At 43.2% G+C, this 27,362-nt stretch overlaps 1 protein-coding gene across 1 annotated transcript in view; it reads right to left on the bottom strand.

Moving 5' to 3' along the window:
• Positions 1–2,391: 2,391 nt before the first annotated feature.
• The window catches only part of LOC139278216 (beta,beta-carotene 15,15'-dioxygenase-like), a 60,747-nt gene continuing 35,776 nt past the window's right edge, over positions 2,392–27,362 (bottom strand). Inside the window, 6 exon segments of the mRNA XM_070896863.1 lie at positions 2,392–2,561; positions 7,474–7,585; positions 9,115–9,209; positions 9,796–9,894; positions 13,938–13,944; positions 19,360–19,626. Coding sequence (XP_070752964.1) covers positions 2,392–2,561; positions 7,474–7,585; positions 9,115–9,209; positions 9,796–9,894; positions 13,938–13,944; positions 19,360–19,626 — 750 coding nt within the window.

The following is a 27,362-nucleotide window of genomic DNA, read 5'->3' as shown; positions in this document are numbered from 1 at the left end:
CCTAATGATGTCTAATTGCATTTGGCAGTATTGCATCCCTCGTGCCTTGAATAACCTAGAAAACTTTCAAAATGAATGGGCGCAAAGGGGTCCAATTTCTAATCCAATTTGTCAAATGATATAAAAATAGGAATGTGCTGTTCGAAGTCATAACTTATTCTAGTCAGCAGTCATTCTGGGTCAGCAAAAATGTAGGAGTTTTTATAGTCTATAATATAGCTTTTATAGTGTAGGTCAGGCTTTGACTACACAACATGAAGAACAATGATTGCACTTTGAGCACCCAAATGTGCTAATTTGCTTCATTAGGTTATCCAAGTTATTGTTCTTTAGCTCTCTTACTCCGATTGGCAGCAATTCGCTTCGGTCACTGTAACCTATGAAGACATTCTTCAAAGTTCAATTGTCATATGATTAAAGTCGAAGGTAGATACCATTGCACAAAGGAACAGTTTTATGGACCTGAATATATGGATCCTCTCTGATGTTGAGCTATTGGTTCTGCAGTTGTTATCCCCAATCCTCAGAGTGTACATTAGATAGAATTTGTTTCTCCAATGATGGAAGCTGGGGGGTGGGAACATGACTGCAAGTGACAATTCTCGAGCAGCAGACATTTGCAGATAAATTGTTGCAATTTAATAAGGAGAACAACACAACACAAGCATTGATCATACACACTTTAGGCTTGTAAATAAATGGTTAAGTATTTTATTTCTCATTTGCTTCAGTCATTTGTAAAATCTCTTAAACCTCAAAATACACATATTCTATAAAGTAAATGAAATGTGTCAAATGACTTATTTTCTATACAGGCTATTTGAACACTTGTATATGATTCCAATAGTCTACTATTAATCTATATAAGTCATGATATTTGAACCAAGTCATAAAATAAGAAACACAACACAAAAATGTCAGTCACTTTCATAACATTTAGCCCGTTATTCTTTACGTGAACCGGTTCTCAATCACTTGGCTGAGGCAGCATTAGGACATCATCAGGAATAGATTATTTAAGCTTCACTTCCTCAGTTTGCATTGCATGTACACATTCCTCATCACATTGAAGTTGCAGATCCCTCGACACTGCCCATGATGCAATATACAACACACCACAGATATTTTGCACAATTCCCTCGGTCATTGTGTAAGGCAACTTTGAATTAATCCAGACATCTCCACCTATGTTTCAGTATTCAAATCAATAACACACCTCGTACATATATGTATCTGATTATAATTACATTCCACTTGATTTGGTGGTTTTTGCACATGCCACGAGCTATGTTACACAAGAGCCATCCTTACAGATATTCTCAACCACCACTTGTACCAATTTTGACACTGCACTGAGCAGCTGCAGTATAATTGCGGGTCTGAGCCTGATCATTTGTTTGTGGAAATCAAACTACATTCAAGTGATAGAGGAACGCTATACTGCAAGTAGATAATCTAATATTTTAAAAATATCTATTTCCTTCCCCCCCCCCCACCCCCTGCTTACTTTGCTATCCACTTTCTTTTCCACATGACTTTTTCAAAATCTTTTCATTTCTGTATTTTATCCTGCAATGCTATTTGCTCTCTTTTCTCACTCTACTCTCTATCCTTTTTTAATCATTGCTGATCCTTACATTGTTGCAGCTTCAAACTAAGCCTCATCTTCCAGATTAAATCTATTCTGGATAGTTCAACTCCATAACCTTGTGCAATTTCAATCATAAATTTTAGATTTATTTTGAAAATATTGATTATTATATTGCTGTATAGTATTTATTCTTGTAATATTAAAATAAATCAAATGCTCTTGCCACTAAGAGAGTTTAAAATGTCAACAATATCACTAAGAAAAGAAAAACCAGGGCAAGACTATTTAGCCCATCAAGTCAGCACCAGCCAGAGTGTATATATAATTATTCTATAATAGACTTCCTTTCTATACGAGGTGTTGATCCACTAATACTAAATTCCTTCCCCTAAAAAGTTGTAGGACTTCAATATCTCTATAACCTTTAACCCTCTTTCTGAACAAATATCAATTCCGCTCCATTTTAAATGCACCAATTAACCTCAATTCAGGCTGCCTTCTGTGAGTCTATTTCACATGTCCATGATTATATAAAGTCGCTTTTGATCTTTAACCTAGCTTTGCACTTTGATCATAAAACGACTTAATTGAGGATGAGTTTAATAAGATTGCTTCACTGCACAGGCTTATTGATTGAAATTCGATTCCAGTAATCCACAGAGAAGATAGTAAGAGTGCGAGAGCCTCACATTCCTTTCCTTCAGTTTCTGTGCAGTTATCAGCGTTGTTTTAATTGAAAGACACAGTGATAGTTCATCAGAAGTATTCAGTTGACCCTCTCCTTCGGAGTCCATATATTTTTATTTTGTTGTACTCTGCTCCTTTTCAGGAATGAATATGCCATGCAGGTCAAGAAATAAATCAGCACTAATTGAAGCACGGCCCAGTTCTTTGAAAGTTTGTGCATCAAGTACAAGTAACAATGAAGATTTCCCGGCATCAGTGCACACGATGGAGGAAAGTAGGACACCTGAAAAATGCATTTCAAACGCAAGCTTATATTTTCTGTACATTTAATAATCATTTAAAAATATAGTTAATTCAAGTTTAGTCTTTGTGCAAAGTTGTTGCAGCTGCGACTGACACTAAATTTTTGCAGTGTAAATTGGGTATTAAAACGCAAGCTGACTTCAAAGCACAGGGGTATCTCAGGCCATTTTCCTGCAGTGCCAGGTTAGACCCCGAATCTGGATTCACGCTGCATTCATATTGGCTCTGAAATTGCGGCCTCTCCGGGTGTGTACGATGTGTGCACGTGCCCGAAGAGGCCCCGCAAGTTCCGGGTTTGGGCACGCAATGTTCATGCACCCGAACCCGGCACTTGCGATCGGTCAAAATGTCTTTTGACAGATCGCACGCATCTCCGGGAGAAGGTCCTTTGCGGGCATGGATTTGGGCTATTTGCCCTACTCTTGCCCAGCGAATGTCCTTCAAACTCTTACATAGTATAAGGCCTGCTTTTACCAGCGTAAATTTTAATAAATAGAAAAAAATAAATGTTATTAAAAACCTGGTCTATGAAGGTCGGTTTATTTTTTAACACAATTAAAACATGCTTTTAAAAAATTCAAAAAAATAAATTTTCTTTCAAACATTCAATGCAATTTCGATTAATTAAAAAAAAAAATGAAGTATTTTTTAAATTTATGTTTGTGTTTTATTTGTTTTTTGGGGTATTCCCATTGATAGTAATGGGAGCTCGAAGCTCCCATCACTATCACTGAGAATACTACATTGTGATTGGTGGTCCAGGCCCACATGATCACAGGAAGCGCTTAGCTCCTGGGATACGTGGGCCTCTGTGCTGAGCTGTGCAGCAAGGCCTCGGACCCGAAGTGTTCGTTGGAGCGGGACCATCAGGTACATTTGGATTTTTTTTTTTGGTCGGAGGCATACGCCCACGGGAAGCCTCCAAACTCAATTTTTGGCCCATTTTAGCTGCAGCAAAAGTGTGAAGTAAATTACCACATACCAGGGATATAGTTGTCGTGTCAATGCACGCTTAATCTGGTATAATGAATGCCATTTAAAGTATAACTAGAGTTTTGCCAGTATAGACAACAAACTAAATTTCACTTGTTGTGTTGACCTGATTGCCCTTTGCAGTTCTGCCAACTGATTATGAATCCCAGGTCTTTGTATAACCACAACCTGTGAATGTAATTTTAACTTGCCAAATATAAAGTAAACGTAACCACTGCATCCATTTCTTTCAGAGAGCAGGTGCTGCTAATGGTTCTGCTGCAGCCATTTCCAGCTCCTCTAGACCCATCTTGTTTCTTTACTGGTCCCATTACCACCCCCTTTTGCCTAGCACCATCAGTGCTATTTAATCACTCCTGCCCTCCACCCTATCACAGACCTTCCATTTAGTTCTCAACTCCCCTCCCCCTTTCCCTGCCTCTGTACTTGCTTAAAAATGACTACATTTCTAATTTTTTTCGAGTTCTAATGAAAGTAGACACAACGAAGGAAGACACAAATAACCTTCCGGAAATACTAGGAGACCGAGGGTCTAGTGAGAAGGAGGAACTGAAGGAAATCCTTATTAGTCGGGAAATTATGTTCGGGAAATTGATGGGATTGAAGGCCGATAAATCCTCGGGGCCTGATAGTCTGCATCCCAGAGTACTTAAGGAAGTGGCCCTAGAAATAGTGGATGCATTGGTGATCGTTTTCCAACAGTCTATCGACTCTGGATCAGTTCCTATGGATTGGAGGGTAGCTAACGTAAAACCACTTTTTAAAAAAGGAGGGAGAGAGAAAACGGGTAATTATAGACTGGTTAGCCTGACATCAGTCGTGGGGAAAATGTTGGAATCAATTATTAAAGATGAAATAGCAGCACATTTGGAAAGCAGTGACAAGATCGGTCTAAGTCGGCATGGATTTATGAAAGAAAAATCATGCTTGACAAATCTACTGGAATTTTTTGAGGATGTAACTAGTAGAGTGGACAAGGGACAACCAGTGAATGTGGTGTATTTGGACTTTCAAAAGGCATTTGTCAAGGTCCCACACAAGAGATTAGTGTGCAAAATTAAAGCACATGGTATTGGGGATAATGTACTGACGTGGATAGAGAACTGGTTGGCAGACAGGAAGCAAAGAGTCGGGATAAACGAGTCCTTTTCAGAATGGCAGGCAGTGACTAGTGGGGTGCCGCAGGGCTCAGTGCTAGGACCCCAGCTATTTACAATATACATCAATGATTTAGATGAAGGAATTGAGTGTAATATCTCCAAGTTTGCAGATGACACTAAGCTGGGTGGCAGTGTGAGCTGTGAGGAGGATGTTAAGAGGCTGCAGGGTGATTTGGACAGGTTAGGTGAGTGGGCAAATGCATGGCACATGCAGTATAATGTGGATAAATGTGAAGTTATCCATTTTGTGGGCAAAAACACAAAGGCAGAATATTAACTGAATGGCAGCAGATTAGGAAAAGGGGAGGTGCAATGAGACCTGGGTGTCATGGTACATCAGTCATTGAAAGTTGGCATGCAGGTACAGCAGGTGGTGAAGAAGGCAAATGGTATGTTGGCCTTCATAGCTAAGGGATTTGAGTATAGGAGCAGAGAGGTCTTACTGCAGTTGTACAGAGCCTTGGTGAGGCCTCACCTGGAATATTGTGTTCAGTTTTGGTGTCCTAATCTGAGGAAGGATGTTCTTGCTATTGAGGGAGTGCAGCGAAGGTTCACCAGACTGATTCCCAGGATGGCAGGACTGACATATGAGGGGAGACTGGATCGACTGAGCCTGTATTCACTGGAGTTTAGAAAGATGAGAGGGGATCTCATAGAAACATATAAAATTCTGACGGGACTGGGCAGGTTAGATGCAGGAAGAATGTTCCCAATGTTGGGAAGTCCAGAACCAGGGTACACAGTCTAAGGATAAGGACTAAGCCATTTAGGACTGAGATGAAGAGAAAGTTCTTCACTCAGAGTTGTTAACCTGTGGAATTCCCTACCGCAGAGAGTTGTTGATGCCAGTTCATTGGATATATTCAAGAGCGAGTTAGATATGGCCCTTACGGCTAAGGGGATCAAGGGGTATGGAGAGAAAGCAGGAAAAGGGTACTGAGGTGAATGATCAGCCATGATCTTATTGAATGGTGGTGCAGGCTCGAAGGGCCGAATGGCCTATTCCTGCATCTATTTTCTAAGTTTCTAGTCATTGACCTGAAACGTTAACTCTGTTTCTCTCTGCACAGATGCTGCCTGACCTGCTGAGTTTATCTAGCATTTTCTCTTTTAATTATAAAGTAAACAGGATGCTTTAACTCGGGTATCAGGTATTCCAGCAAGAAAGTAAAAAAAAACTCATAACTGTGTAAGAATATGGACTTTTGAGGGTAGTTTGAGGGAAAAGGCATTGCAAACAGTCAAATGACCTCAAGCTTTTTGTTAGAACTTCTATTCTGCAAAATCCACAGTTTTCAGACTACAGGTGCTCGGTGTGTCATGGATTGCCTTGTTTATGGATCAAATGCCCTTGTTTTTGCTAGAAAGGCTAAGGAAGAGAACAGGGAGATTCAAGGCCAATATATCTTTTCCGAGCCAAAAGCAAAATACTGCGGATGCTAGAAATCTGAAATAAAAACAGAAAATGCTGGAAATACGCAGCAGGTCAGGCAGTATCTGTGGAGAGAGAAACAGAGTTAATGTTTCAGGTCAGGTTCTGACGAGAGGTCATTGATCTGAAACATGAACTCTGTTTCTCTCTCCATAGATGTTGCCTGACCTGCTGAGTATTTCCAGCACTTTCTGTTCTTATATCTTTTCTGAGGCTCCATGTTAAAAAATGAACACAGTGCTCCAGATGGGGCCTGACCAAGGCTCTGTACAACTGAAACATTATTTCCTCGCATTTGAATTCACACCCCCTTGAGGTAAAGGCCAAAATTCCATTAGCCTTTTTGAGTAATTTTTGTACCTGTGCATTAGCTTTTAGTCATTTGTGTACAAAATGTGGGCCAGCAGTAGGCCAGAAGATTTTCGTGGCCCTACAAAAATATTTTAAAAAACGCCCAAAATGTAACTTCTGGGAGAGGCCTGCAGCGGTTTCTTTAAGCACCACTGTTTAGGCCTCTCAATGCCTGAAGAAACTGGGACTGGCATGCACTGTGCATGCCTCACCCATTTCTCTTTGAAAGTTGCATTCGGATTTCCACAACAGTTGTAGAAGTCTGTTTGCATAATGCAAGGTGTTCTTTTAAAGGCTTGCCAAAAGTTGATACCATATTTTCAACTGCTGGTAGCCAGGTTTTCAAGTGAGAAATGGATGGCCGACAGTTGAAAATCACCCGTTTTAACGCCACCATTGACCAGTCATTTTGAACGTCCCTTCTGTTTCTGCCTTTACTTACTACACTGCCCGACAGATTATTCCAAGTTCTTCCTGGTATCCGTTTGAATTTCATTACTCATCAGTTCAAGTTTCTGTCCTCTAGCCCTACTTTGCTGGTTCAATTTCAAGTAATATTCTGGATGTAATTTAAGTATAACATTTAATACTTTATGTAATGTATGTACATAAGGTCTGCCCACCACCAGGGGACACTACCGTCGGAGGTCCTAGGGTCATAGGTACACTCGTGCTGGGTCCAGTATATAACCTGAACTTCACCTTTGTATCTTCACTTCTGGAAGCCATTAAAGACTGACCAGGTTACACCTAGTCACTGGCTCACAGTACGGAGTTCATTGTATCATTTCATACATTACACTTTATCTACATGGATGAGCTCAACCCCATCCCCCATTCACCTTCATTCTAGACTGTAGAGTTTGCGCTTTTTTGCCTTTAAGCTTCTGCGGTACCCTCTCCAATACTTGTATTGGTTGCTGACATTGAGTTGCTTTAGGTTAAAGAACCCTTACCATCATCCTCATCTTTGGCACCTGGAGGTTTGACGAACACTGGTTCTGCTGGCCAGCAATGTTCTTCCATCCACTCAAGGCAGCTTTTGGTCTGAGTATCACATTTAATTATCTGGAAAAATATTTGTGTTTTATGTTTACAGCAGCATGTAGTGGAAATCTATCTCCAGTAGGACAGTCAATTTCTCGATAATAAACTGTACGGTAGAAAAAAAGATTTCAGCAACACAGGAAAGACAATTCAGACCCCAGCTGCAGCATTCTATCGGCGTGGGAACCGATTAACTGGACTGGATTAACTCTGCACATATATTGTAGTCACATTTTGTTAATACCTGATACAAGGACACACAGAATGTGCAGAGGTTAAAGATTTGGCTCCCAAAAAGAAAATGAACACCCTTAAAATGCAACAGTATAAGAAAGCAATACAAATATTAACATATAAAAGAAAATTTCTCATATTATCAAGCATTTTAAGTCAGTCAAGTTTTGTCTCGGATAAGATTTCAGATTATTGAGAGGGGCGGGGGGAGTGGACTGGAGAAGATTTGAGACCCTGGCTATTTTAACTCCCAGGCCTCATGCCACTGATCTGCTTCCCATTCCAGGCAGGAAGTGGATGGCAGCCTCTGAGAAATTAGGCGACCCTTGGTCTGTCAGCATGACTATGGATTTAGGGAAAGGGATCTGGGAGTGTCTTGCAGAAGGGTAGGTGGGAGTCTGGGGCATGGGAGAGCATTACTCTCCTTGTGGGGCCTGAAGGAGTAAAACGGTACCCATCTGGGCCTCCATAATTGTTGCTGTTTCTTTAAATTCGACTTGCGCTCAATTTCGCTCTCCTAGAGTGTAGAACCAGTGCCTGGAATTGTTATGCAAATAAGGTCAGACACAAAAATTGCATTAGCACTTGCAATTCTGGTGGATCTTAAAGCAGTGCAAACTATAATAGAACCTGTTTTACACCCAAGGGCAGAAATCATCCCCTCTATCATTTATTATGGTAGCCAGACGAAATGATAGAGAGCATCATCTAGTGGCAAAAATATTGTACTCTTTGGGATTATGGTTTGAAGTTCCAAAATTCAGGTATCTATGAAGCTTATTATGAACATCTATTCCAAGATTGCTATGGACACAAAAGTATCCTTGCATGTGCTGCCAAGACAGAAAATATATGTGTACTCACTCTATGATGCCAGGGATTGAATGCAGATTCTTCCACCACCCCAGAACTGATTAGCTTACCAACACCAACATTCACACAGGATGGACAATCAACGTCCAAGAAAACACAAAACTCGCCCATAAAGACAATGCAACCCTCTCCCATTAGACCGCCATTGAAACCAGATCCACATGCAGGTCACCTCGGGCCCTGCTGAGACAGGTAAGTAAAGGCCAACCTTTGCTGCTGTGCTTTCAGTTGTAGATGGTCATTCATCACCTTATAGAAAACTTAATGGAGGGATAAAGACAAATATCAGCGTACATTTTTAAAGACACAGATCAACTCAATGATCCCATTTGTAAAAAGCAAAAATTGTAGCCATTTCTGAAGAAGCCACATGTAACCCAATGCCGGTCATTGCATTCTCCATTTACTCTTTGTCCAACTCACATCTATGTTTAATATTTTACCTTTGTTGGAATTGGTCGCCACGCAATGCTAGATGCATAAATGTATCTGTACTTTTTGCCATTGTAATCATAATTTATTCGAGGAAGCTCGATTCCTGGAAAACAAAGTAATAGGTCGTGAAATTAATTTGAATCTATTTTTTATGGTTGGGCTATTTAATAAATAAACCCTTAATAATAATTCTGTACCTTTGAACATACAGATGAGCTGCCAAGTCTAAATGTTATGTTATTTTATGTTTCATGCTACATGTTTTCACGCCATTGGTTCCCCGTTTAGCAATGCCTTGATTTTAAAATTCTCATCCTTGATTTCAAATCACTCCATGGACTCTCCCCTCCCTATCTTTCTAACCTCCTCCAGCCCAAAAAACCTCACAGATCTCTGCTTTCCTCCAACTCTGGCCTCTTGCGCATCCCCAATTTTAATCGCTCCACCTTTGGCATCCATGCCTTCAGCTAACGAGGCCTAAGTTCCGGAATTCCCTCCCTAAACCTCTTCGCCTTTCTATCTACCTCTCTTTCGTCCTTTAAGACGCTTCTTAAAACCTTTTTGACCAAGCTTCTTCCTTAATATCTCCTTGTGGCTTGGTGTCAAATTTTGTTTAACGCTCCTGTGAAGCGCCTTGTGACGTTTTACGACGTTAAAGGCGCTGTATAAATACAAGTTGTTGTTGTTACCTTCAAATAATATTTCAGGCTGGCAGTACACGTATTCATCGTTCTCCTTCAGTGCGTATGCTGTTGTGTCTTGAAGTCTGACCATATTTGTTCCCAACTCTGTATTTTATAAAAGGTAACAAACAATTAAAATAGATTTTTCCTCACATTTTCTCCTCTTAGGCCCCAGCTCCAAAGGTAAGTAGCTCATCCCGGAGTAACATTCCACAGAATAGCCCAAATAGTGAGTATCAATAGACTATTCAACCATGCTTACCTCAAGTCCACATGTGCACAATTTCCACAAGTGGGTCATAGGATGGCAATCGCAAGTTTTTCTTTCACTACAGCAAGATTACCAAGGCCTGTCGCACTACCCTACCATCACCCTAGTTGAGACTGATTAACTCCACACTTGCCAGGATTCAAATCTGAGACGTTCTTCATCTGCCTGGGCCAATACCACTTAGTGCAGTGTCTTTACCTACTAAATTTCCAAGAAAGGCCATTTTTTCAATGTATTTGAATGGCAATATCAAAAATGGATGAATAGTTGAATGTACAGGGCAGCTTTAGTATGATTTCAAGATTTTTGTTTGGCATAGAAACATAGAAAATAGGTGCAGGAGTAGGCCATTCGGCCCTTTAAGCCTGCACCAACATTCAATATGATCCTGGCTGATCATGCATTTCAGTACCCCATTCCTGCTTTCTCTCCATACCCCTTGATCCCTTTAGCCATAAGGGACACATCTAACTCCCTTTTGAATATATCTAACGAACTGACCTCAACAACTTTCTGTGGTAGAGAACTCCACATGCTCAAACTCTCTGAATGAAGAAGTTTCTCCTCATCTCGGTCCTTACTCCTTATCCTTAGACTGTGACCTCTGGTTCTGGATTTCCCCAACATCGGGAACATTCTTCCTGCATCTAACCTGGGTAACTTTATGAATGTGCACACCCAGCATGAAACTTCACCAGCCGGGGACACAAACTGGGAATTTAGGCACATGCTCTCCACAATTTTCTTTTCATTCAATTCAATGGACAAAAGAAATTATAGATGCAGATGCCTCCATTTCTGACTCATACTCCCAGCCAGCAAAACTCCGGGCCGTATCTGCTGTTTCTCTAGGATTTCCGCCGCACTTCAGCCGAAACCCTGCAGGAATTCTCCCAAATGTTTAATACATCTGCGTAAATATTCACAAGTTACAGGAATGCATTATATAAAATATTTCCTGTCATTTGTGCCTGATGTTTACTTGTACGCTGATAACACCCAGCTCTACCTCACTACCACCTCTCTCGACCCCTCCACGGTCTCTAAATTGTCAGACTGCTTATCCGACATCCAGTTCTGGATGAGCAGAAATTTTTCTCCAATTCAATATTGGGAAGACCAAAGCCATTGTTTTCGGTCCCCGCCACTAACTCCATTCCCTAGCCAATGACTCCATCTCCCCAACTTCTGTCTGGGGCTGAACCAGACTGTTTGCAACCTTGGTGTTATATTTGACCCGGAAATGAGCTTTCGGGCACATATCCGCAGCATAACTAAGACCGCCTATTTCCACCTCTGTAAAATTGCTCATCTGCGCCCTTGCCTCAGTCCTCATCCATGCCTTTGTTATCTCTAGACTTAACTATTCCAATGCACTCCAGGGTGGCCTTGTACATTCTACCCTACGTAAACTAGTGATCCAAAACCCGGCAGCCCTTGTCCTAACTCGTGCCAAGTCCTGCTCACCCATCACCCCTGTGCTCGCTGACCAACATTGGCTTCTGGTTAAGCAATGCCTCGATTTCAAAATTTTCATCCTTATTTTCAAATCCCTCCATGGCTCCATGGTCCAGCCCCAACCCTCGCGGGATGTTTTGCGCTCCTCTAATTCTGCCCTCTTGAGCATCCCTGATTATAATCGCTCAACCATTGGTGGCCATGTCTTCTGTTGCCAAGGCCAAAAGCTCTGGAATTCCCTGCCTAAACCTCTCCACCTTTCTTTCTTTCTTCAAGACGCTCCTTAAAACCTACCTCGTTGACCAAGCTTTTGGCCAGCTGCGCTAATTTCTAGTTATGCAACTTGGTGTCAAATTTTCTATCTCATAATACTCCTGTGAAGTGCCTTCGGATATTTCACTACGTTAAAGGCACTATATAAATACAAGTTGTTGTTGTTGCTCCTGGGACAGGCCAATTTAGCAGTGGGAGAGCCTGTGCCCAACCTGCGCAGGCGTTGGCCTTACTGTCGAATGCGCAGGGCCCTTGCTTAGGCGTCCCAGGCAAGTGCCTGAAACAGGCATTCAGCCCCTTAACTATGCCCTACATTGGCCATGACCTGCATCAATTTTTTTGGAGTAAGTTGGTTTTTTTGGCCGAAGTTAGAAAATGCCATTTTCCCAAAAAGATTTGCTCCAGAGTAAGTCAGTTAGGTACGATTTTTTTTAGGTCAGTTTTTTTTTCTCAAAAGGGGGTGTTCCCAGACGCTTACGCCAGTTTTGGCCATTTATGCCACTTTGGCCAGCAAAAACGTACTCCAAACCCACTTAGGTCAGCATATGTGACCAGCTCTGAAAAACCTTGTGGGCAGTTAAGAAAAAGCAGTGCACATTCGGCAGACATTAGAGCAGAGATAGGGGAGAGTAGGGAACTGGAGAGGACCTCAACAACCAAGCAGCAAACATTAAGGAAAAGCTCAAACCAATAAAATACAATAAAAAAAGAAGTAAATCCTACCTTATCTTTAAAGTCTGCCCGGGAAAGACAGCAGGCCGGCCTGTGTGTGAGGCCATTCGGCCTGGGATAGGGGAGGGAAGACACACTGGAGAAGTTGGATCTGCGCATTTCATCGCGGGGGTGGGGTGAGAGCCAGAGCCCGCCGAGCGATGGGAGAAGCTGCTGTGCTTTTCATCGGGGCTGCGATGCTCTTTAAAAATGGCAGAGTGGTGAGTTTTTTCTCTCTACTACGCATGCGCGCACTGCGGGGCCGGCACCACTGCGCATGCGCGAAGGTGCCGGCACTATTTTCGGCGCGGGCGTTTGGCTCCGCCCCCCCACCCCCACCCCACCTCACCATCGACACCAGGACTCCGGTGACTGTACACAGCGGCCAGGATAGGGCGAGTTTTTCCCGGCGCCGTTTCCAGCGCGCAAAGTCGGCGTGCTTGAGGTCAGTGCTCCGACAAAACTGCTTGGGGAAAATCTTGCCCTAATTTACACAAGAACATAAGAACATAAGAATTAGGAACAGGAGTAGGCCATCTAGTCCCTCGAGCCTGCTCTGCCATTCAATAAGATCATGGCTGATTTGACCGTGGACTCAGCTCCACTTACCCGCCCTCTCTCCATAACCCTTAATTCCCTTATTGGTTAAAAATCTATCTATCTGTGACTTGAATACATTCAATGAGCTAGCCTCAACTGCTTCCTTGGGCAGAGAATTCCACAGATTCACAACCCTCTGGGAGAAGAAATTCCTTCTCAACTCGGTTTTAAATTGGCTCCTCCATATTTTGAGGCTGTGCCCCCTAGTTCTAGTCTCCCCTACCAGTGGAAACAACCGCTCTGCCTCTATCCTGTCTATCCCTTTCATGATTTTAAATGTTTCTATAAGATCACTCCTCATCCTTCTGAACGCCAATGAGTAACGACCCAGTCTATTCAATCTATCATCATAAGGTAACCCCCTCATCTCCGGAATCAGCCTAGTGAATCGTCTCTGTACCCCCTCCAAAGCCAGTATATCCTTCCTTAAGTAAGGTGACCAAAACTGCACGCAGTACTCCAGGTGCGGCCTTACCAATACCCTATACAGTTGCAGCAGGACCTCCCTGCTTTTGTACTCCATCCTTCTGTTGGGGCGGATGAAAACCCCCTCATTTTACCCAGAAGGAAAAGGGCTGTGGGATCAGTCTGTGCTGTGAATTGAAACCGATACAGTTTGACCTTGGCAGAGCAGTGATTGGACGGGGGAGAACACCGGAGGGCCAATGGTGAGACAGAGTCAGCCCGAAGCATGGGGCTTTCAAGCCAATGGGAGAGCACTTGCTCAAACTATGGGACTGACTCACAGCCATTATCGGACTATTGTCTTCCCCATGTTTACACTATGGAAGGAAATTATGCAGATCTTCAGAAAACTAGGGAACCCAAAACAAACCAAGGACCTACACAATGGCTACAGGAGGCCAATGCAATCAACACCCATTCAAACCTTAAGTAGGTTAACATCAGTGGAAAAAACCCACAATAATCTAAAACTGCTGCATTTTTCAAAATCACAAAGCCCACCAATGGGAAGAACCGATTTCAGCAGGAGAGGCGGACTGGATAATCTGGCTATAAAATGGGTTTCTGACGTAGTGTGGGTGGTTCCCTGCCCTCGTCATCCAACAACCAGCAAGATTCTCGACACTGAAGGAAAACCAGTGTCCGAAGACACCGAAGATAGAAGAAACAAACCACTAGACTGCAGAAGGCACAGTAGTGAGTATAGCCTCTGGTCCCCAGAACTCCCAACTCAGTTAGGCCAGGAAAGGTGGGAGGTTGGGCATTGTACTGCTAAACTTGTTGTAAGGATTTTCGTTGTGTCCCTTTAGTGGGATTTAGGGGGATTGTTTTGTTGGTGTATTGCTGTTTGTTGAGATACAGCTTGACAAATAAATTAGAAGCCTAAGTTCCTCTTGGAATCACCTTGTCTCAGTTCTATTGTATTACATCTCCTGATCGTGAGTCTTATGTCAGAACATTGTAAGGGAAGCTAGGAGCGCCTCGAAAACGCTCAACTGTGTGTCACAGGCTAGGGAAGAAGGGGTTAGGAGTGTTTGACATTCACAGGTGCCTCACAGGCTAGGCATAAGCTGTGGGGACGCATGAGTCTCAAAACCCCCTTCATAAGCTGTGGACACAGTCTCTCCAGGGGTGCTCTTGCAGCACTCAATGTACCTCACAGGCCAGGCATAAGCTGTGAGGACAGAAGCCCAGAGAGAGACACCCAAGGCACAACAACACTCCCTGAAAACCCCTTACACTTCTCGCAATGAAGGCCATCATTCCAAAATTCCAGAAGGCCAAAATTAAAAACTAATGCGTATAAGGTGGCCAAGGTTAGTGGGAAAATAGAAGATTGGGAAAATTTTAAACAACAGCAAAGAATTACTAAAAAAGCAATAAAGAAAAGATAGATTACGACGGTAAACTTGCGCAAAACATAAAAACGGATAGTAAAAGCTTTTACAGATATATAAAACGGAAAAGAGTGACTAAAGTAAATGTTGGTCCCTTAGAAGATGAGAAGGGGGATTTAATAATGGGAAATGTGGAAATGGCTGAGACCCTAAACAATTATTTTGCTTCGGTCTTCACAGTGGAAGACACAGAAACCATGCCAGAAATTGCTGGTCACAGGAATGTGGGAAGGGAGGACCTGGAGACAATCACTATCACTAGGAGGGTAGCGCTGGACAGGCTAATGGGACTCAAGGTAGACAAGTCCCCTGGTCCTGATGAAATGCATCCCAGGGTATTAAAAGAGATGGCGGAAGTTATAGCAGATGCATTCGTTATAATCTACCAAAATTCTCTGGACTCTGGGGAGGTACCAGTGGATTGGAAAGCAGCTAATGTAATGCCTCTGTTTAAAAAAGGGGGCAGACAAAAGGCAGGTAACTATAGGCAGGTTAGTTTAACATCTGTAGTGGGGAAAATGCTTGAAACTATCATTAAGGAAGAAATAGCGGGACATCGAGATAGGAATAGTGCAATCAAGCAGACACAGTATGGATTCATGAAGGGGAAATCATGTTTAACTAATTTACTGGAATTCTTTGAGGATATAACGAGCATGGTGGATAGAGGTGTACCGATGGATATGGTGTATTTAGATTTTCAAAAGGCATTCGATAAGGTGCCACACAAAAGGTTACTGCAGAAGATAAAGGTACGGGGAGTCAGTGGAAATGTATTAGCATGGATAGAGATTTGGCTGGCTAACAGAAAGCAGAGAGTCGGGATAAATGGGTCCTTTTCGGGTTGGAAATCGGTGGTTAGTGGTGTGCCACAGGGATCGGTGCTGGGACCACAACTGTTTACAATATACATAGATGACCTGGAAGAGGGGACAGAATGTAGTGTAAAAAAATTTGCAGATGACACAAAGATTAGTGGGAAAGAGGGTTGTGTAGAGGACACAGAGAGGCTGCAAAGAGATTTAGATAGATTAAGCGAATGGGCTAAGGTTTGGCAGATGGAATACAATGTCGGAAAGTGTGAGGTCATCCACCTTGGGAAAAAAAACAAAAAAAGGGAATACTATTTGAATGGGGAGAAATTACAACATGCTGCGGTGCAGAGAGACCTGGGGGTCCTTGTGCATGAATCCCAAAAAGTTAGTTTGCACGTGCAGCAGGTAATCAGGAAGGCGAATGGAATGTTGGCCTTCATTGCGAGAGGGATGGAGTCCAAAAGCAGGGAGGTCCTTCTGCAACTGTATAGGGTATTGGTGAGGCTGCACCTGGAGTACTGCGGGCAATTTTGGTCACCTTACTTAAGGAAGGATATACTGGCTTTGGAGGGGGTACAGAGACGATTCACTAGGTTGATTCCGGAGATGAGAGGGTTACCTTATGATGATAGATTGAGTAGACTGGGTCTTTACTCGTTGGAGCTCAGAAGGATGAGGGGTAATCTTATAGAAACATTTAAAATAATGAAAGGGATAGACAAGATAGAGACAGAGAGGTTGTTTCCACTGGTCGGGGAGACTAGAACTAGGGGGCACAGCCTCAAAATACGGGGGAGCCAATTTAAAACCCCAGAGGGTTGTGAATCTGTGGAATTCTCTGCCCAAGGAAGCAGTTGAGGCTAGCTCATTGAATATATTCAAGTCACAGATAGATAGATTTTTAACTAATAAGGGAATTAAGGGTTATGGGGAGCGGGCGGGTAAGTGGAGCTGAGTCCACGGCCAGATCAGCCATGATCTTGTTGAATGGCGGAGCCGGCTCGAGGGGCGAGATGGCCTACTCCTGTTTCTAATTCTTATGTTCTTATGTAACATTCCATTCGCCTTCCTGATTACCTGCTGCACCTGCAAACTAACTTTTTGGGATTCATGCACAAGGACGCTCGCGGCCTTCCGCGAGAGGTGGGCACCGGAGGGACTGGAGTGCATCATCACGCCCGGCAACCAAATTTTAATTTGATTTTACGTTTTAAAGTTTAATTTGTTTTAATTGCCGGTGTTTTTAGTGTCCCCTTCCCTTTTATAGGGGGCACCGGAAAAATTGTGATTTTAGTGCCCCAAAAAAAAAAAGGAAAAAAGGGCCTTGTAAATGTCTGGTGTGTCACCCAAGTCGGGTGGCACAGTTTAATGTTCATGTTTTGCAGGTAGACTCTAAAAGAGTTTCATGCACAAGGACCCCCAGGTCCCTCTGCACCTCAGCATGTTGTAATTTCTCTACATTCAAATAATTTAGGGGCCCAGCGCTTGTTAAAGGATCCCTTTGAGAAATTAGTCACCGGTGAGTGGCGCAGGTGTTTGGGGCCTCCCTCGTTGCGGATCCTTCAGTGGCCACGGCGGCCCTCCAGATAAATATTAAAAATGTTGTTGTTAAAAAAAGAACTTTCCTGCGGGAGCAGGAGGAGCAGAAGCACTCCCCTGCTCCAATCGCCCCCTCCCTGGACTTACCGGTGGGCCCAAAATTGCCAGCTCCCTTAGGGCGAACTGCCTGCCCCATTATTCTGATGAGGGCCGAGTACCAATTTTTACTGATCCACTGGGATTCTTTTAGGGCCAGGATGAGAACAGGCCCAGCTGTCTTTTAATCACACAATGGAGTCCTCAGTAGAAGATGGAACCCAAAGACAATCTCACTGAATAGCCTTTCTAACACTCTAGAGACCTGTTGGAAATCATGCCCGGAAAATAGGCGGGTTTCATTGTTGTTCACATGATTGGGTAGGAAACTTGCTGGTCAAATTTAAATGAGGCCAGCGAGTATGTTTCACACTCACCCTGCCGGTCTGAAACCTATTCCAGGTTAAAATTGACCCCCACGATGTTCCATCTCTGAGCACTGACATCCTTCACCTTGATGAGCACAAACAACCTCACTCCCCCAAAAAGATAGTGCTCAGCGAATTTTGAGATTTCGAAAAGCTTTTCAATTTGGAGTAGTTTTACACTATGATCCTTCAATGTGGGAATGTTGGAGTTGCTTTCACATTGATCTTTTAACTTATCACCGAAAAGCAAAATCCCATTTTGCTAGACTGGACTGCAATTGCACTTCAGCATGGCTACTGAGAATAACCAAGACATGTTCTTCTGGAACGGTTTGTTTCAAATCCATGGGCCAGGCAATAACAGCAAACTAACAGTGTCAAATTTCTCCATGATGTTAAAAAGTGACAATTTTTAAGAAACTTATATATATATTTTAAAGTTTATTCATGATATTTCAAGTTCTACCTTATCCCCATGTGAGAGCCCCAATTTTTGTTTTGCTGTCTGTGACGTGTTTAAAAACTCTGGATAAAATCAGCTTCTCATTTCCTGGTTCCCTGCCTGTGAGAATTCTGCAATGTGATTGGCTGCTTAGACAGCTTGTTGACGTCACAGCAGATCACACTCAGGAATTCCCACTATGGAGCTTTCTTCTGGGGCAGCGACGAATGCCTTTGCTTCGTGACTGACTGCATTTTCCAGGCCCATGTCAAACAGATTGGGCCAAAAATTGCGGCCTTCCTGGGCGCGTACGAAGTGCGGACGGACCCAGTGAAACCTCACAAAAGCCGATTTTCGGGATGCGATGCGCATGCACCAAAAAACGGATTTTCCAATGTGTCAAGATTTCTACGTACAGATTCTCCGCATCCCCGCAGGAAGGACATTTGCACGGGTGAGATTGGGCTATTTGTCCAACTCATGCCCAGCAAATATGCTTCAAAATTTTACGGCTGATAAAAGCAGGCGCATAGCATAAGAGCACAAGAGCATAAGAGCAACCAGCATAAGAGTTGTAAAACATATAAAAATGTAATATTAATTTTAAAAATTAAATACTAATTTTTATATTAAAAACCCTGTCCATTGAGGTAAGTTTATTTTTAACACTATTAAAACACATTAAAAAAAATTCCAAAAAATATTTTTTTTCTAAAACATTTAATTACATTTAATTTCAATTAATTTTAAATATATGAGATGTTTTATTTATTATGCTGTGTTTCGGTGTTTTAGGGGTTTTTCTCATTGATAGTAATGGGAGTGCGTACAGAGCTCCCATTTTTATCAATGCGAATACTGCATAGTGATTGGTTGTCCAGTCCCACATGACTCCAGCTTATACGTAAGTACCTCGAAGACATCTTCCTGTGCGCTGCATAGTGAATCTAGGCCTCCGACCGGAAACCTACGTTCCACCAGGACCACCTGGTATTTTCGTAGATTTTTTGGGGGTTGGAGGCGTTCGTACAAAGGAAGCCTCCAACCGCAATTTTCCCCTCATTGATTTCCCAGTTCTAGCACTGAGTTCTCTAAACAATCCTAATTTATTGCAGGAAAATGGCTGAAGATTTACCTTGTCATGCTCCAAGGGAATTACAAATCTTTTGCAACATGGAAGAGAATAGCTTTTGCCTTGTGTTTCAAATTCATTGTTAGGTGACGTTATGTTTGCTAAGTAGAACATATCATACAAACTGTTGTCTTTATATGCAATAATATCGGAGACAACATGGCCGTCTTCCTCGTACGCATTGACATGATGGTAAACCACTAATGCATCCGTGTAGAACTTTGTGGGTAAAGCCTTCTTTGTTTTTCTGTCTATGATATGAATATAGGCCTGAAAAACATAGAATTGATATTATAGTGAATTCAAGAAATATAAATGGGAATGTTTTCTAGAGTTCCTCAGTTGGCAGCACTCATGCCTGAGTAACGAGATTCTAAATTCAATCTTCATACCCAGAATTTGAGCTAATAATCTAAGCCAGTATATTCCTAGGGGACTGCTGGATTGTCAGAGGTATGGATGAGGCATTAATTTGTGGCCACGTCTGTCTGCTTAGATGGATGGTAAAGACCTGATGACAAAAATAAAGTATTTGTGTCTTTGATGGATTATTTTATAGATGTTTATCCATGGTATACATGGGGTTAAAATGAAAAGGAGCAGAACAAATGATTGGCAACCGATATATCAGGTGAAATCCAGTGTGTCGGCCCACGGAATGGCAGAGTAGGGCCCATCTAAAGCCTTCTTTCTTTTTCTGTCTATGATATGAATTATAGGTCTGAAAAACATAGAATTGATATTGATGTGAATTCAAGAAATATAAATGGGAATGCTTTCTAATGTTCCTCAGCTGGCATCATGCCCTGGACCCCCAGAACAAAAATTTTATTAGGCGACTTTTTGGGGGCAGGGGCCCAACAAACTCTCACAGCCAGGACATTTCCATAGGAGCATCCAGCTCCTTTGGTGGGTAAGTGCCACAGATGCACCCCCAGCGGCACAGGCACCTGCCATTGTTATGCAACGAAGAGAATCTCCTCGACCCTGGAATGTCATCTGGGATCAGCGGCAGAAGTTCCTGGTGGGTCCATCCTGGCACTTATGCTGGAATGCAGCCATCATTGACCTTCGATCCCATGATTTACAGGGGCAAGCTCGAGGCTCCGGGCAGTCAGCAGTGAGTCTGTATAACAAACTGTATAACTAAACTATTAAAGTTTAGTTTTCATTTGAATGTTAATAAAGGAGGTATATAATTACTGTAAATGTATTGTTTATGTATGCTACCAATCATTTATCTCTTCACTATTTAGTAAGTCTGTTGAGGCGCTTCTAAGCTTAGTACATGGTCCAAAGTTGAGGAAATCACGTGGCAGCATGTGATGCATCTAAGTAAACATGCAATGACATGGGTCCTCTGTTCGATTGGGAGTGAGGGTTCCCTTATGGTAATGGTCGATGATGGTGAATCTAGTATAAAAATGCAACAGATCCTATGGCATTATTTGTGCGATCATGAGTGCAAAATAGCTGCCTTATTTATCTACATTTTAAAGGGGCAATGTGATGGACGTGGTAATTCAGATAAGCTAATTCCTGAAACACTAGGGATAAATGAACTCCCCAAAACCATCATTATCAAGTTAACACATTTCAATAAGTAAATACTTGTGCGTTAAGCACTTTATGACATTTCTGAAAGACATCATAAGGCACTTTATAAGTACAAATTATTTTCTTCTATGGTTTGATGTGCTACTTCATGATTTATACGTCCAAATCCTGTTTATGAGTATTTTTAAAAACAATGCGTTCTACAAGAAGGAACAATAAAGATTACCTTCAACAGTACAATTGTTCTTAGTGGTGGTTTTGTATTGTTTATTCCAAATTTTACATGAACTAAGATTGATATCCAGTAAGACAGTAACTGAAAAATGTGCCTTTAGAAATGTAGAAACATAGAAATTTACAGCGCTGAAGGAGGCCATTTTGCCCATCATATCCACGCCAGCCGACAAAGAGCCGCACGCCCCTGGTCACCAGCCCTAAAGGTTACATATAAACCTATGAACAATGACGGAAAGGCAAAGAGCACCCATCCCAATCAGTCTGCCTCATACAACTGCGACACTCCTTATACTGAAACATTCTACACTCCACCCCACTGGAGCCATGTGATCTCCTGGGAGATGCAAAAACCAGATTAAAAACCCAGGCCAATTTAGGGAGAAAAAATCTGGGAAAATTCCTCTCCGACCCATCCAGGCGATCGAAACTAGTCCAGGAGATCACCCTGGCCATATTCTATTCCCTGCAGTACTTACCATTTTATCTGCGCCATCAAAAAATCTATCACAAAAAGCAAAGGACCCAGTACTGAGCCCGGCGGAATCCCACTGAAAACACCCTTCCAGTCACAAAAACATCCATCAATCATTACCCTTTGCTTCCTACCTCCACGCCAATTTTGGATCCAAATTGCCAATTTGTGGAAGTATTTCCAGCAAATTTTTCGCTGGATGCTAATCTTTGTTGGGACCAGTTCTGGGGCAGAAAGGATCTGTACAAGATGGGTAGTTTGGAGCTCAACAGAACTGGGACCAATATCCTTGCAGGGAGATTAGGTATTGCTGTCGGTGGGGGGGGCTTAAACTAATTCGGCAAGGGGAGAGACACTGGGATGAAGCATTAAAGAGGAGATACCAGGTCCAGAGGACTGGGAAAGACAAACAGCATTAGAATAAAGAGTAGTTAAGAAATAGGAGGGATCAGACAGGGACGGGCAGGCAGGGTGCGGGGGGGGGGGGTGGAAATGCGAAGCAGACTAAGATGGGCTTAGAGTGCATGAGGTCGAAATTGCCCCTCTCCTTAAGGCCTGCTCCACCGCAAATCGGCGGCCATGCTGAGGAGTGGAGTGGCCACTGACTTTTCGTAGAATGGCCGCTGATAGCCCAGTTTGCCTTTCGAGTTTTTCCGACGGTGCCCCAATCCCCCACCATCGCTCCGCTGCTGCCGATCCATGCAAAGCCCGTCATCAACATGCGCAACGCCGATCTACCCCTCCAATGGCGACATTCCCCTCGGAAAATCTTCAGCCCACCTGGCGGTGCCAAAACCTGTTTTTCCCGGTGGTCCAGTGAGGCTGTGGTCTTCTGCAGTGGTGGTGCGGCTTCCCTTAAAGGGCCAAGTTTGATTTTGTCGTCCGACTACCATGTCGGCCCAACGGTTATGCCCTCGCATTCGGCCGGACCATCAACGGGCAGCTTGGCATCTCCTCTTGGGTGCCAGGCCGCTGGTCTGGCCAAAACCCTCCCTTGGTGGCCCAGTGGGCCGAAGTTTTTAAATCGCGAAGGCTCTCGCCTTTAAGTGAAGAGAGCCGTGGTGACGCAGCGCCGTGATGATGTCATCGCGGCGGTCACTCCGCATCGCCCCCCAACTTCCACCCCTCAGGTGTTGCCACCGACGTATGTCTGCCCCTCAAGTATTGTCACTGCCCCCTTTAAGAGCGACTTCAGGAGCCAAGCAAAAAAAAAACAACAACGAGCAGAATTTCGCTCAAGTGCCGACCTGAACCACAGCTGCGGTAAAAACCATTCAAACGGGGTGCGTGGGTGCCGTTTCGGGCGGGCGGAAATTTCGGCTCCAATGTGCGTAAAGACATGGAGCACGGTAAATAAGGTTGGTGAGCTGCAGGGAGAAGTAGCCAAATGGGATTATGATAAAGCAGCGGTAACGGAGCCTCGTCTCAAACAAGGGGAGGAATCGGCACTTAATGTTCCTGGTTATGTTGTATTCAGGAAAGATAGGGAAGAAAAACAAGGAGGGGGTGGCAATATTGATCAATGACGCTGTTACAGCACCAGAAAATAATCATGTACTTGACGGTTCAAAGACAGAATCTATTTGTTAAGAATTAAGAAACAATAGAGGAGCTATTGCGATGCTGGGTGTGCACTACAGGCCACTAAATAGTGGGAAGGAGATAGAGGAGCAAATGTGTTGGCAAACTGCAGGGATATGCAAGAACCTTAGAGTACTGATAATGGAGGACTTCAATGATCCTACTATAGTCTGGAAAAATATCATCCATCATAGACAGTCCCTCGGAATCGAGGAAGACTTGCTTCCACTCCTAAAGTGAGTTCTTTGGTGGCTGAACAGTCCAATACGAGAGCCACAGACTCTGTCACAGGTGGGACAGATAGTCGTTGAGGGAAGGGATGGGTGGGACTGGTTTGCTGCATGCTCTTTCTGCTGCCTATGCTTGAGCTCTGCACGCTCTCAGCGTTGAGACTCGAGGTGCTCAACGCCCTTCCGGATGCACTTTCTCCACTTAGGGCGGTCTTTGGCCAGGGACTCCCAGGTGTCAGTGGGGATGTCGCATTTTATCAGGGAGGCATTGAGAGTGTCCTTGTAACGTTTCCGCTGCCCACGTTTGGTTCGTTTGCTGTGAAGGAGCTCGGCATAGAGCACTTGCTTTGGGAGTCTCGTGTCTGGCATGCGAACTATGTGAACGGAGGAGGACACTCCATAGACCCTCGCTGTTGACAGTGTCAAAGGCCTTTGTAAGGTCGAAGAAGGCCATGTATAAGGGCTGGCGCTGCTCCCTGCATTTTTCTTGCAACTGTGATGCTGCAAAGATCATGTGCTAGAATTCTTTGAGGATGTAACGAACAGGGTGGATAAAGGGGAACCAGTGGATGTAGTGTATTTGGACTTCCAGAAGGCATTTGACAAGGTGCCACATAAAAGATTACTGCACAAGATTAAAGATCACGGGGTCGGGGGGTAATATATTAGCATGGATAGAGATTGGTTAACTAACAGAAAATAAAGAGTAGGGATAAATGGTTCATTCTCAGGTTGGCAATCAGTAACCAGTGGGGTGCCGCAGGGATCAGTGCTGGGATAAAAACTATTTACAGTCTATAGTGACGACTTGGAGGAAGGGACTGAGTGTAACGTAGCCAAATTTGACGACGATACAAAGATGGGAGGAAAAGCAATGTGTGAGGAGGGCACAAAAAATCTGCAAAAGGACATAGACGGGCTAAGTGAGTGGGCAAAAATTTGGCAGCTGGAGTATAATGTTGGAAAGTGTGAGGTCATGCACTTTGGCAGAAAAAATCAAAGAGCAAGTTATTATTTAAATGGAGAAAGATTGCAAATTGCTGCAGTACAGCGGGACCTGGGGGTACTTGTGCATGAAACACAAAAGGTTAGTTTGCAGGTACAGCAAGTGATCCGGAAGGCCAATGGAATCTTGGCCTTTATTGCAAACATAGAAACATAGAAAATAGGTGCAGGAGTAGGCCATTCGGCCCTTCGTGCCTGTACCACCATTCAATATGATCATGGCTAATCATTTTTGCAACTTTAGTACCCCATTCCTGCTTTCTCTCCATACCCCTTAATCACTTTAGCCATAAGGGACACATCTAACTCCCTTTTGAATATATCTAACGAACTGACCTCAACAACTCTCTGTGGTAGAGAATTCCACAGGTTCACAATTCTCTGAGTGAAGAAGTTTTTCCTCATCTTGGTCCTAAATGGCTTACTCTGTGACTTAGACTGTGACCCATCGTTCTGGATTTCCCCAACATCGGGAACATTCTTCCTGCATCTAACCTGTCCAATCCCATCAGAATTTTATATATTTCTATGAGATCCCCTCTCATTCTTTAAATTCCAGTGAATATAAGCCTAGTCGATCCAGTCTTTCTTCATATGTCAGTCCTGTCATCCCAGGAATCAGTCTGGTGAACCTTCGCTGCACTCCCTCAAAGCAAGAATGTCCTTCCTCAGATTAGGAGACCAAAACTGTACACAATGTTCAAGGTGTGGCCTCACCAAGGCCCTGTACAACTGCAGTAAGACCTCCCTGCTCCTATACTCAAATCCCCTCGCTAAGAAGGCCAACGCCATTTGCCTTCCTCACCTGCATGCCAACTTTCAATGACTGATTTACCATGACACCCAGGTCTCATTGCACCTTCCCTTTTCCTAATCTGTCACCATTCAGATAATATTCTGCCTTCCTGTTTTTGCCACCAAAGTGGATAACCTCACATTTATCCACATTATACTGCATCTGCCATGCATTTGCCCACTCACCTAACCTTCCCAAGTCACTCTGCAGCCTCTTAGCATCCTCCTCCCAGCTCACACTGCCACCCAGCTTAAGTGTCATCTGCAAACTTGGAGATATTACATTCAATTCCTTCGTCTAAATCAATAACGTACATTGTAAATATCTGGGGTCCATGCAGTGAACCTTGTGGTACCCCACTAGTCACTGCCTGCCATTCTGAAAATAACCCGTTCCTACTCTTTGCTTCCTGTCTGCCAACCAATTCTCTATCCACGTCAATACATTACCCCCAATACCATGTGCTTTAATTTTGCACACTAATCTTTTGAAAGCCTTTTGAAAATCCAAATACACCGCATTCACTGGTTCTCCCTTGTCCACTCTAATAGTTACATCCTCAAAAAATTCTAGAAGATTTGTCAAGCGTGATTTCCCTTACATAAATCCATGCTGACTTGGACCGATCCTGTCGCTGCTATTACATCTTTAATAATTGATTCCAACATTTTCCCCATTACCGATGTCAGGCTAACCAGTCTATAATTCCGTTTTCTCCCACCCTCCTTTTTTTTAAAATGGGGTTACATTAGCTACCCTCCAATCCATAGGAACTGATCCAGAGTCTATAGAGTGTTGGAAAATGACCACCAATGCATCCATCATTTCTAGGGCCACTTCCTGAAGTACTCTGGGATACAGACTATCAGGCCCTGGGGATTTATCGGCCTTCAGTCCCATCAATTTCCCGAACACAATTTCCTTACTAATAAGGATTTCCTTCTGTTCCTCCTTCTCGCTAGACCCTCGGTCCCCTAGTATTTCCAGAAGGTTATTTGTGTCTTCCTTAGTGAAGACAGAACCAAAGTATTTGTTCAATTGGTCTGCCATTTCGTTGTTCCCCATTATAAATTCACCTGATTCTGACTGCAAGGGACCTACATTTGTCTTCACTAATCGTTTTCTCTTCACATATCTATAGAAGCTTTTGCAGTCAGTTATTATATTCCCTGCAAGCTTACTCTCAATACTCTATTTTCCCCCTCCTATTTAAACCCTTTGTTCTCCTTTGCTGAATTCTAAATTTCTCCCAGTCCTCAGGTTTGCTGCTTTTTCTGGCCAATTTATATGCCTCTTCCTTGGATTTAACACTATCCCTAATTTTCCTTGTTAGCCACATTGAGCCACCTTCCCCGTTTTATTTTTACACCAGACAGGGATGTACAATTGTTGAAGTTCATCCATGTAATCTTTAAATGTCTGCCATTGCCTATCCACCGTCAACCCTTTAAGTATCATTCGCCAGTATATCCTAGCCAATTCACGTCTCATACCATTGAAGTTACCTTTTTTTATGTTCAGGACCCCAGTCTCTGAATTAACTGTGTCACTCTCCATCTTAATAAAGAATTCTACCATATTATGGTCATTCTTCCCCAAGAGGCCTTGCACAACAAGATTGCTAGTTAATCCTCTCCCATTACACACAACCCAGTCTAAGATGGCCTGTTCTCTAAAGGGGATGGAGTATAAAAGCAGGGAAGTCTTGTTACAGTTGTACAGGGTATTGGTGAGGCCACACCTGGAATACTGCATACAGTTTTGGTTTCCATATTTACGAAAGGATATACTTGCTATGGAGGCAGTTCAGAGAAGGTTCACAAGGTTGATTCCAGAGATGAGGGGGTTGATTTATGAGGAAAGGTTGAGTAGGTTGGGCCTCTACTCATTGGAATTCAGAAGAATGAGAGGTGATCTTATCGAAACGTGTAAGATTGTGAGGGGGCTTGACAAGGTGGATGCAGAGAGGATGTTTCCACTGATAGGGGAGTCTAGAACTAGAGGGCATAATCTTAGAATAAGGGGCCGCCCATTTAAAACTGAGACGAGGAGAAATTTCTTCTCTTAGAGGGTTGCGGATCTGTGGAATTCGCTGCCTCAGAGAGCTGTGGAAGCTGGGACATTGAAT

Source organism: Pristiophorus japonicus, chromosome 13, assembly GCF_044704955.1.
Source record: "Pristiophorus japonicus isolate sPriJap1 chromosome 13, sPriJap1.hap1, whole genome shotgun sequence".
Taxonomy (NCBI): Eukaryota; Metazoa; Chordata; class Chondrichthyes; family Pristiophoridae; genus Pristiophorus; species Pristiophorus japonicus.
The sequence above is the reverse complement of the archived record's forward strand: the minus strand, read 5'-3'. Positions and strand labels throughout refer to the sequence as shown.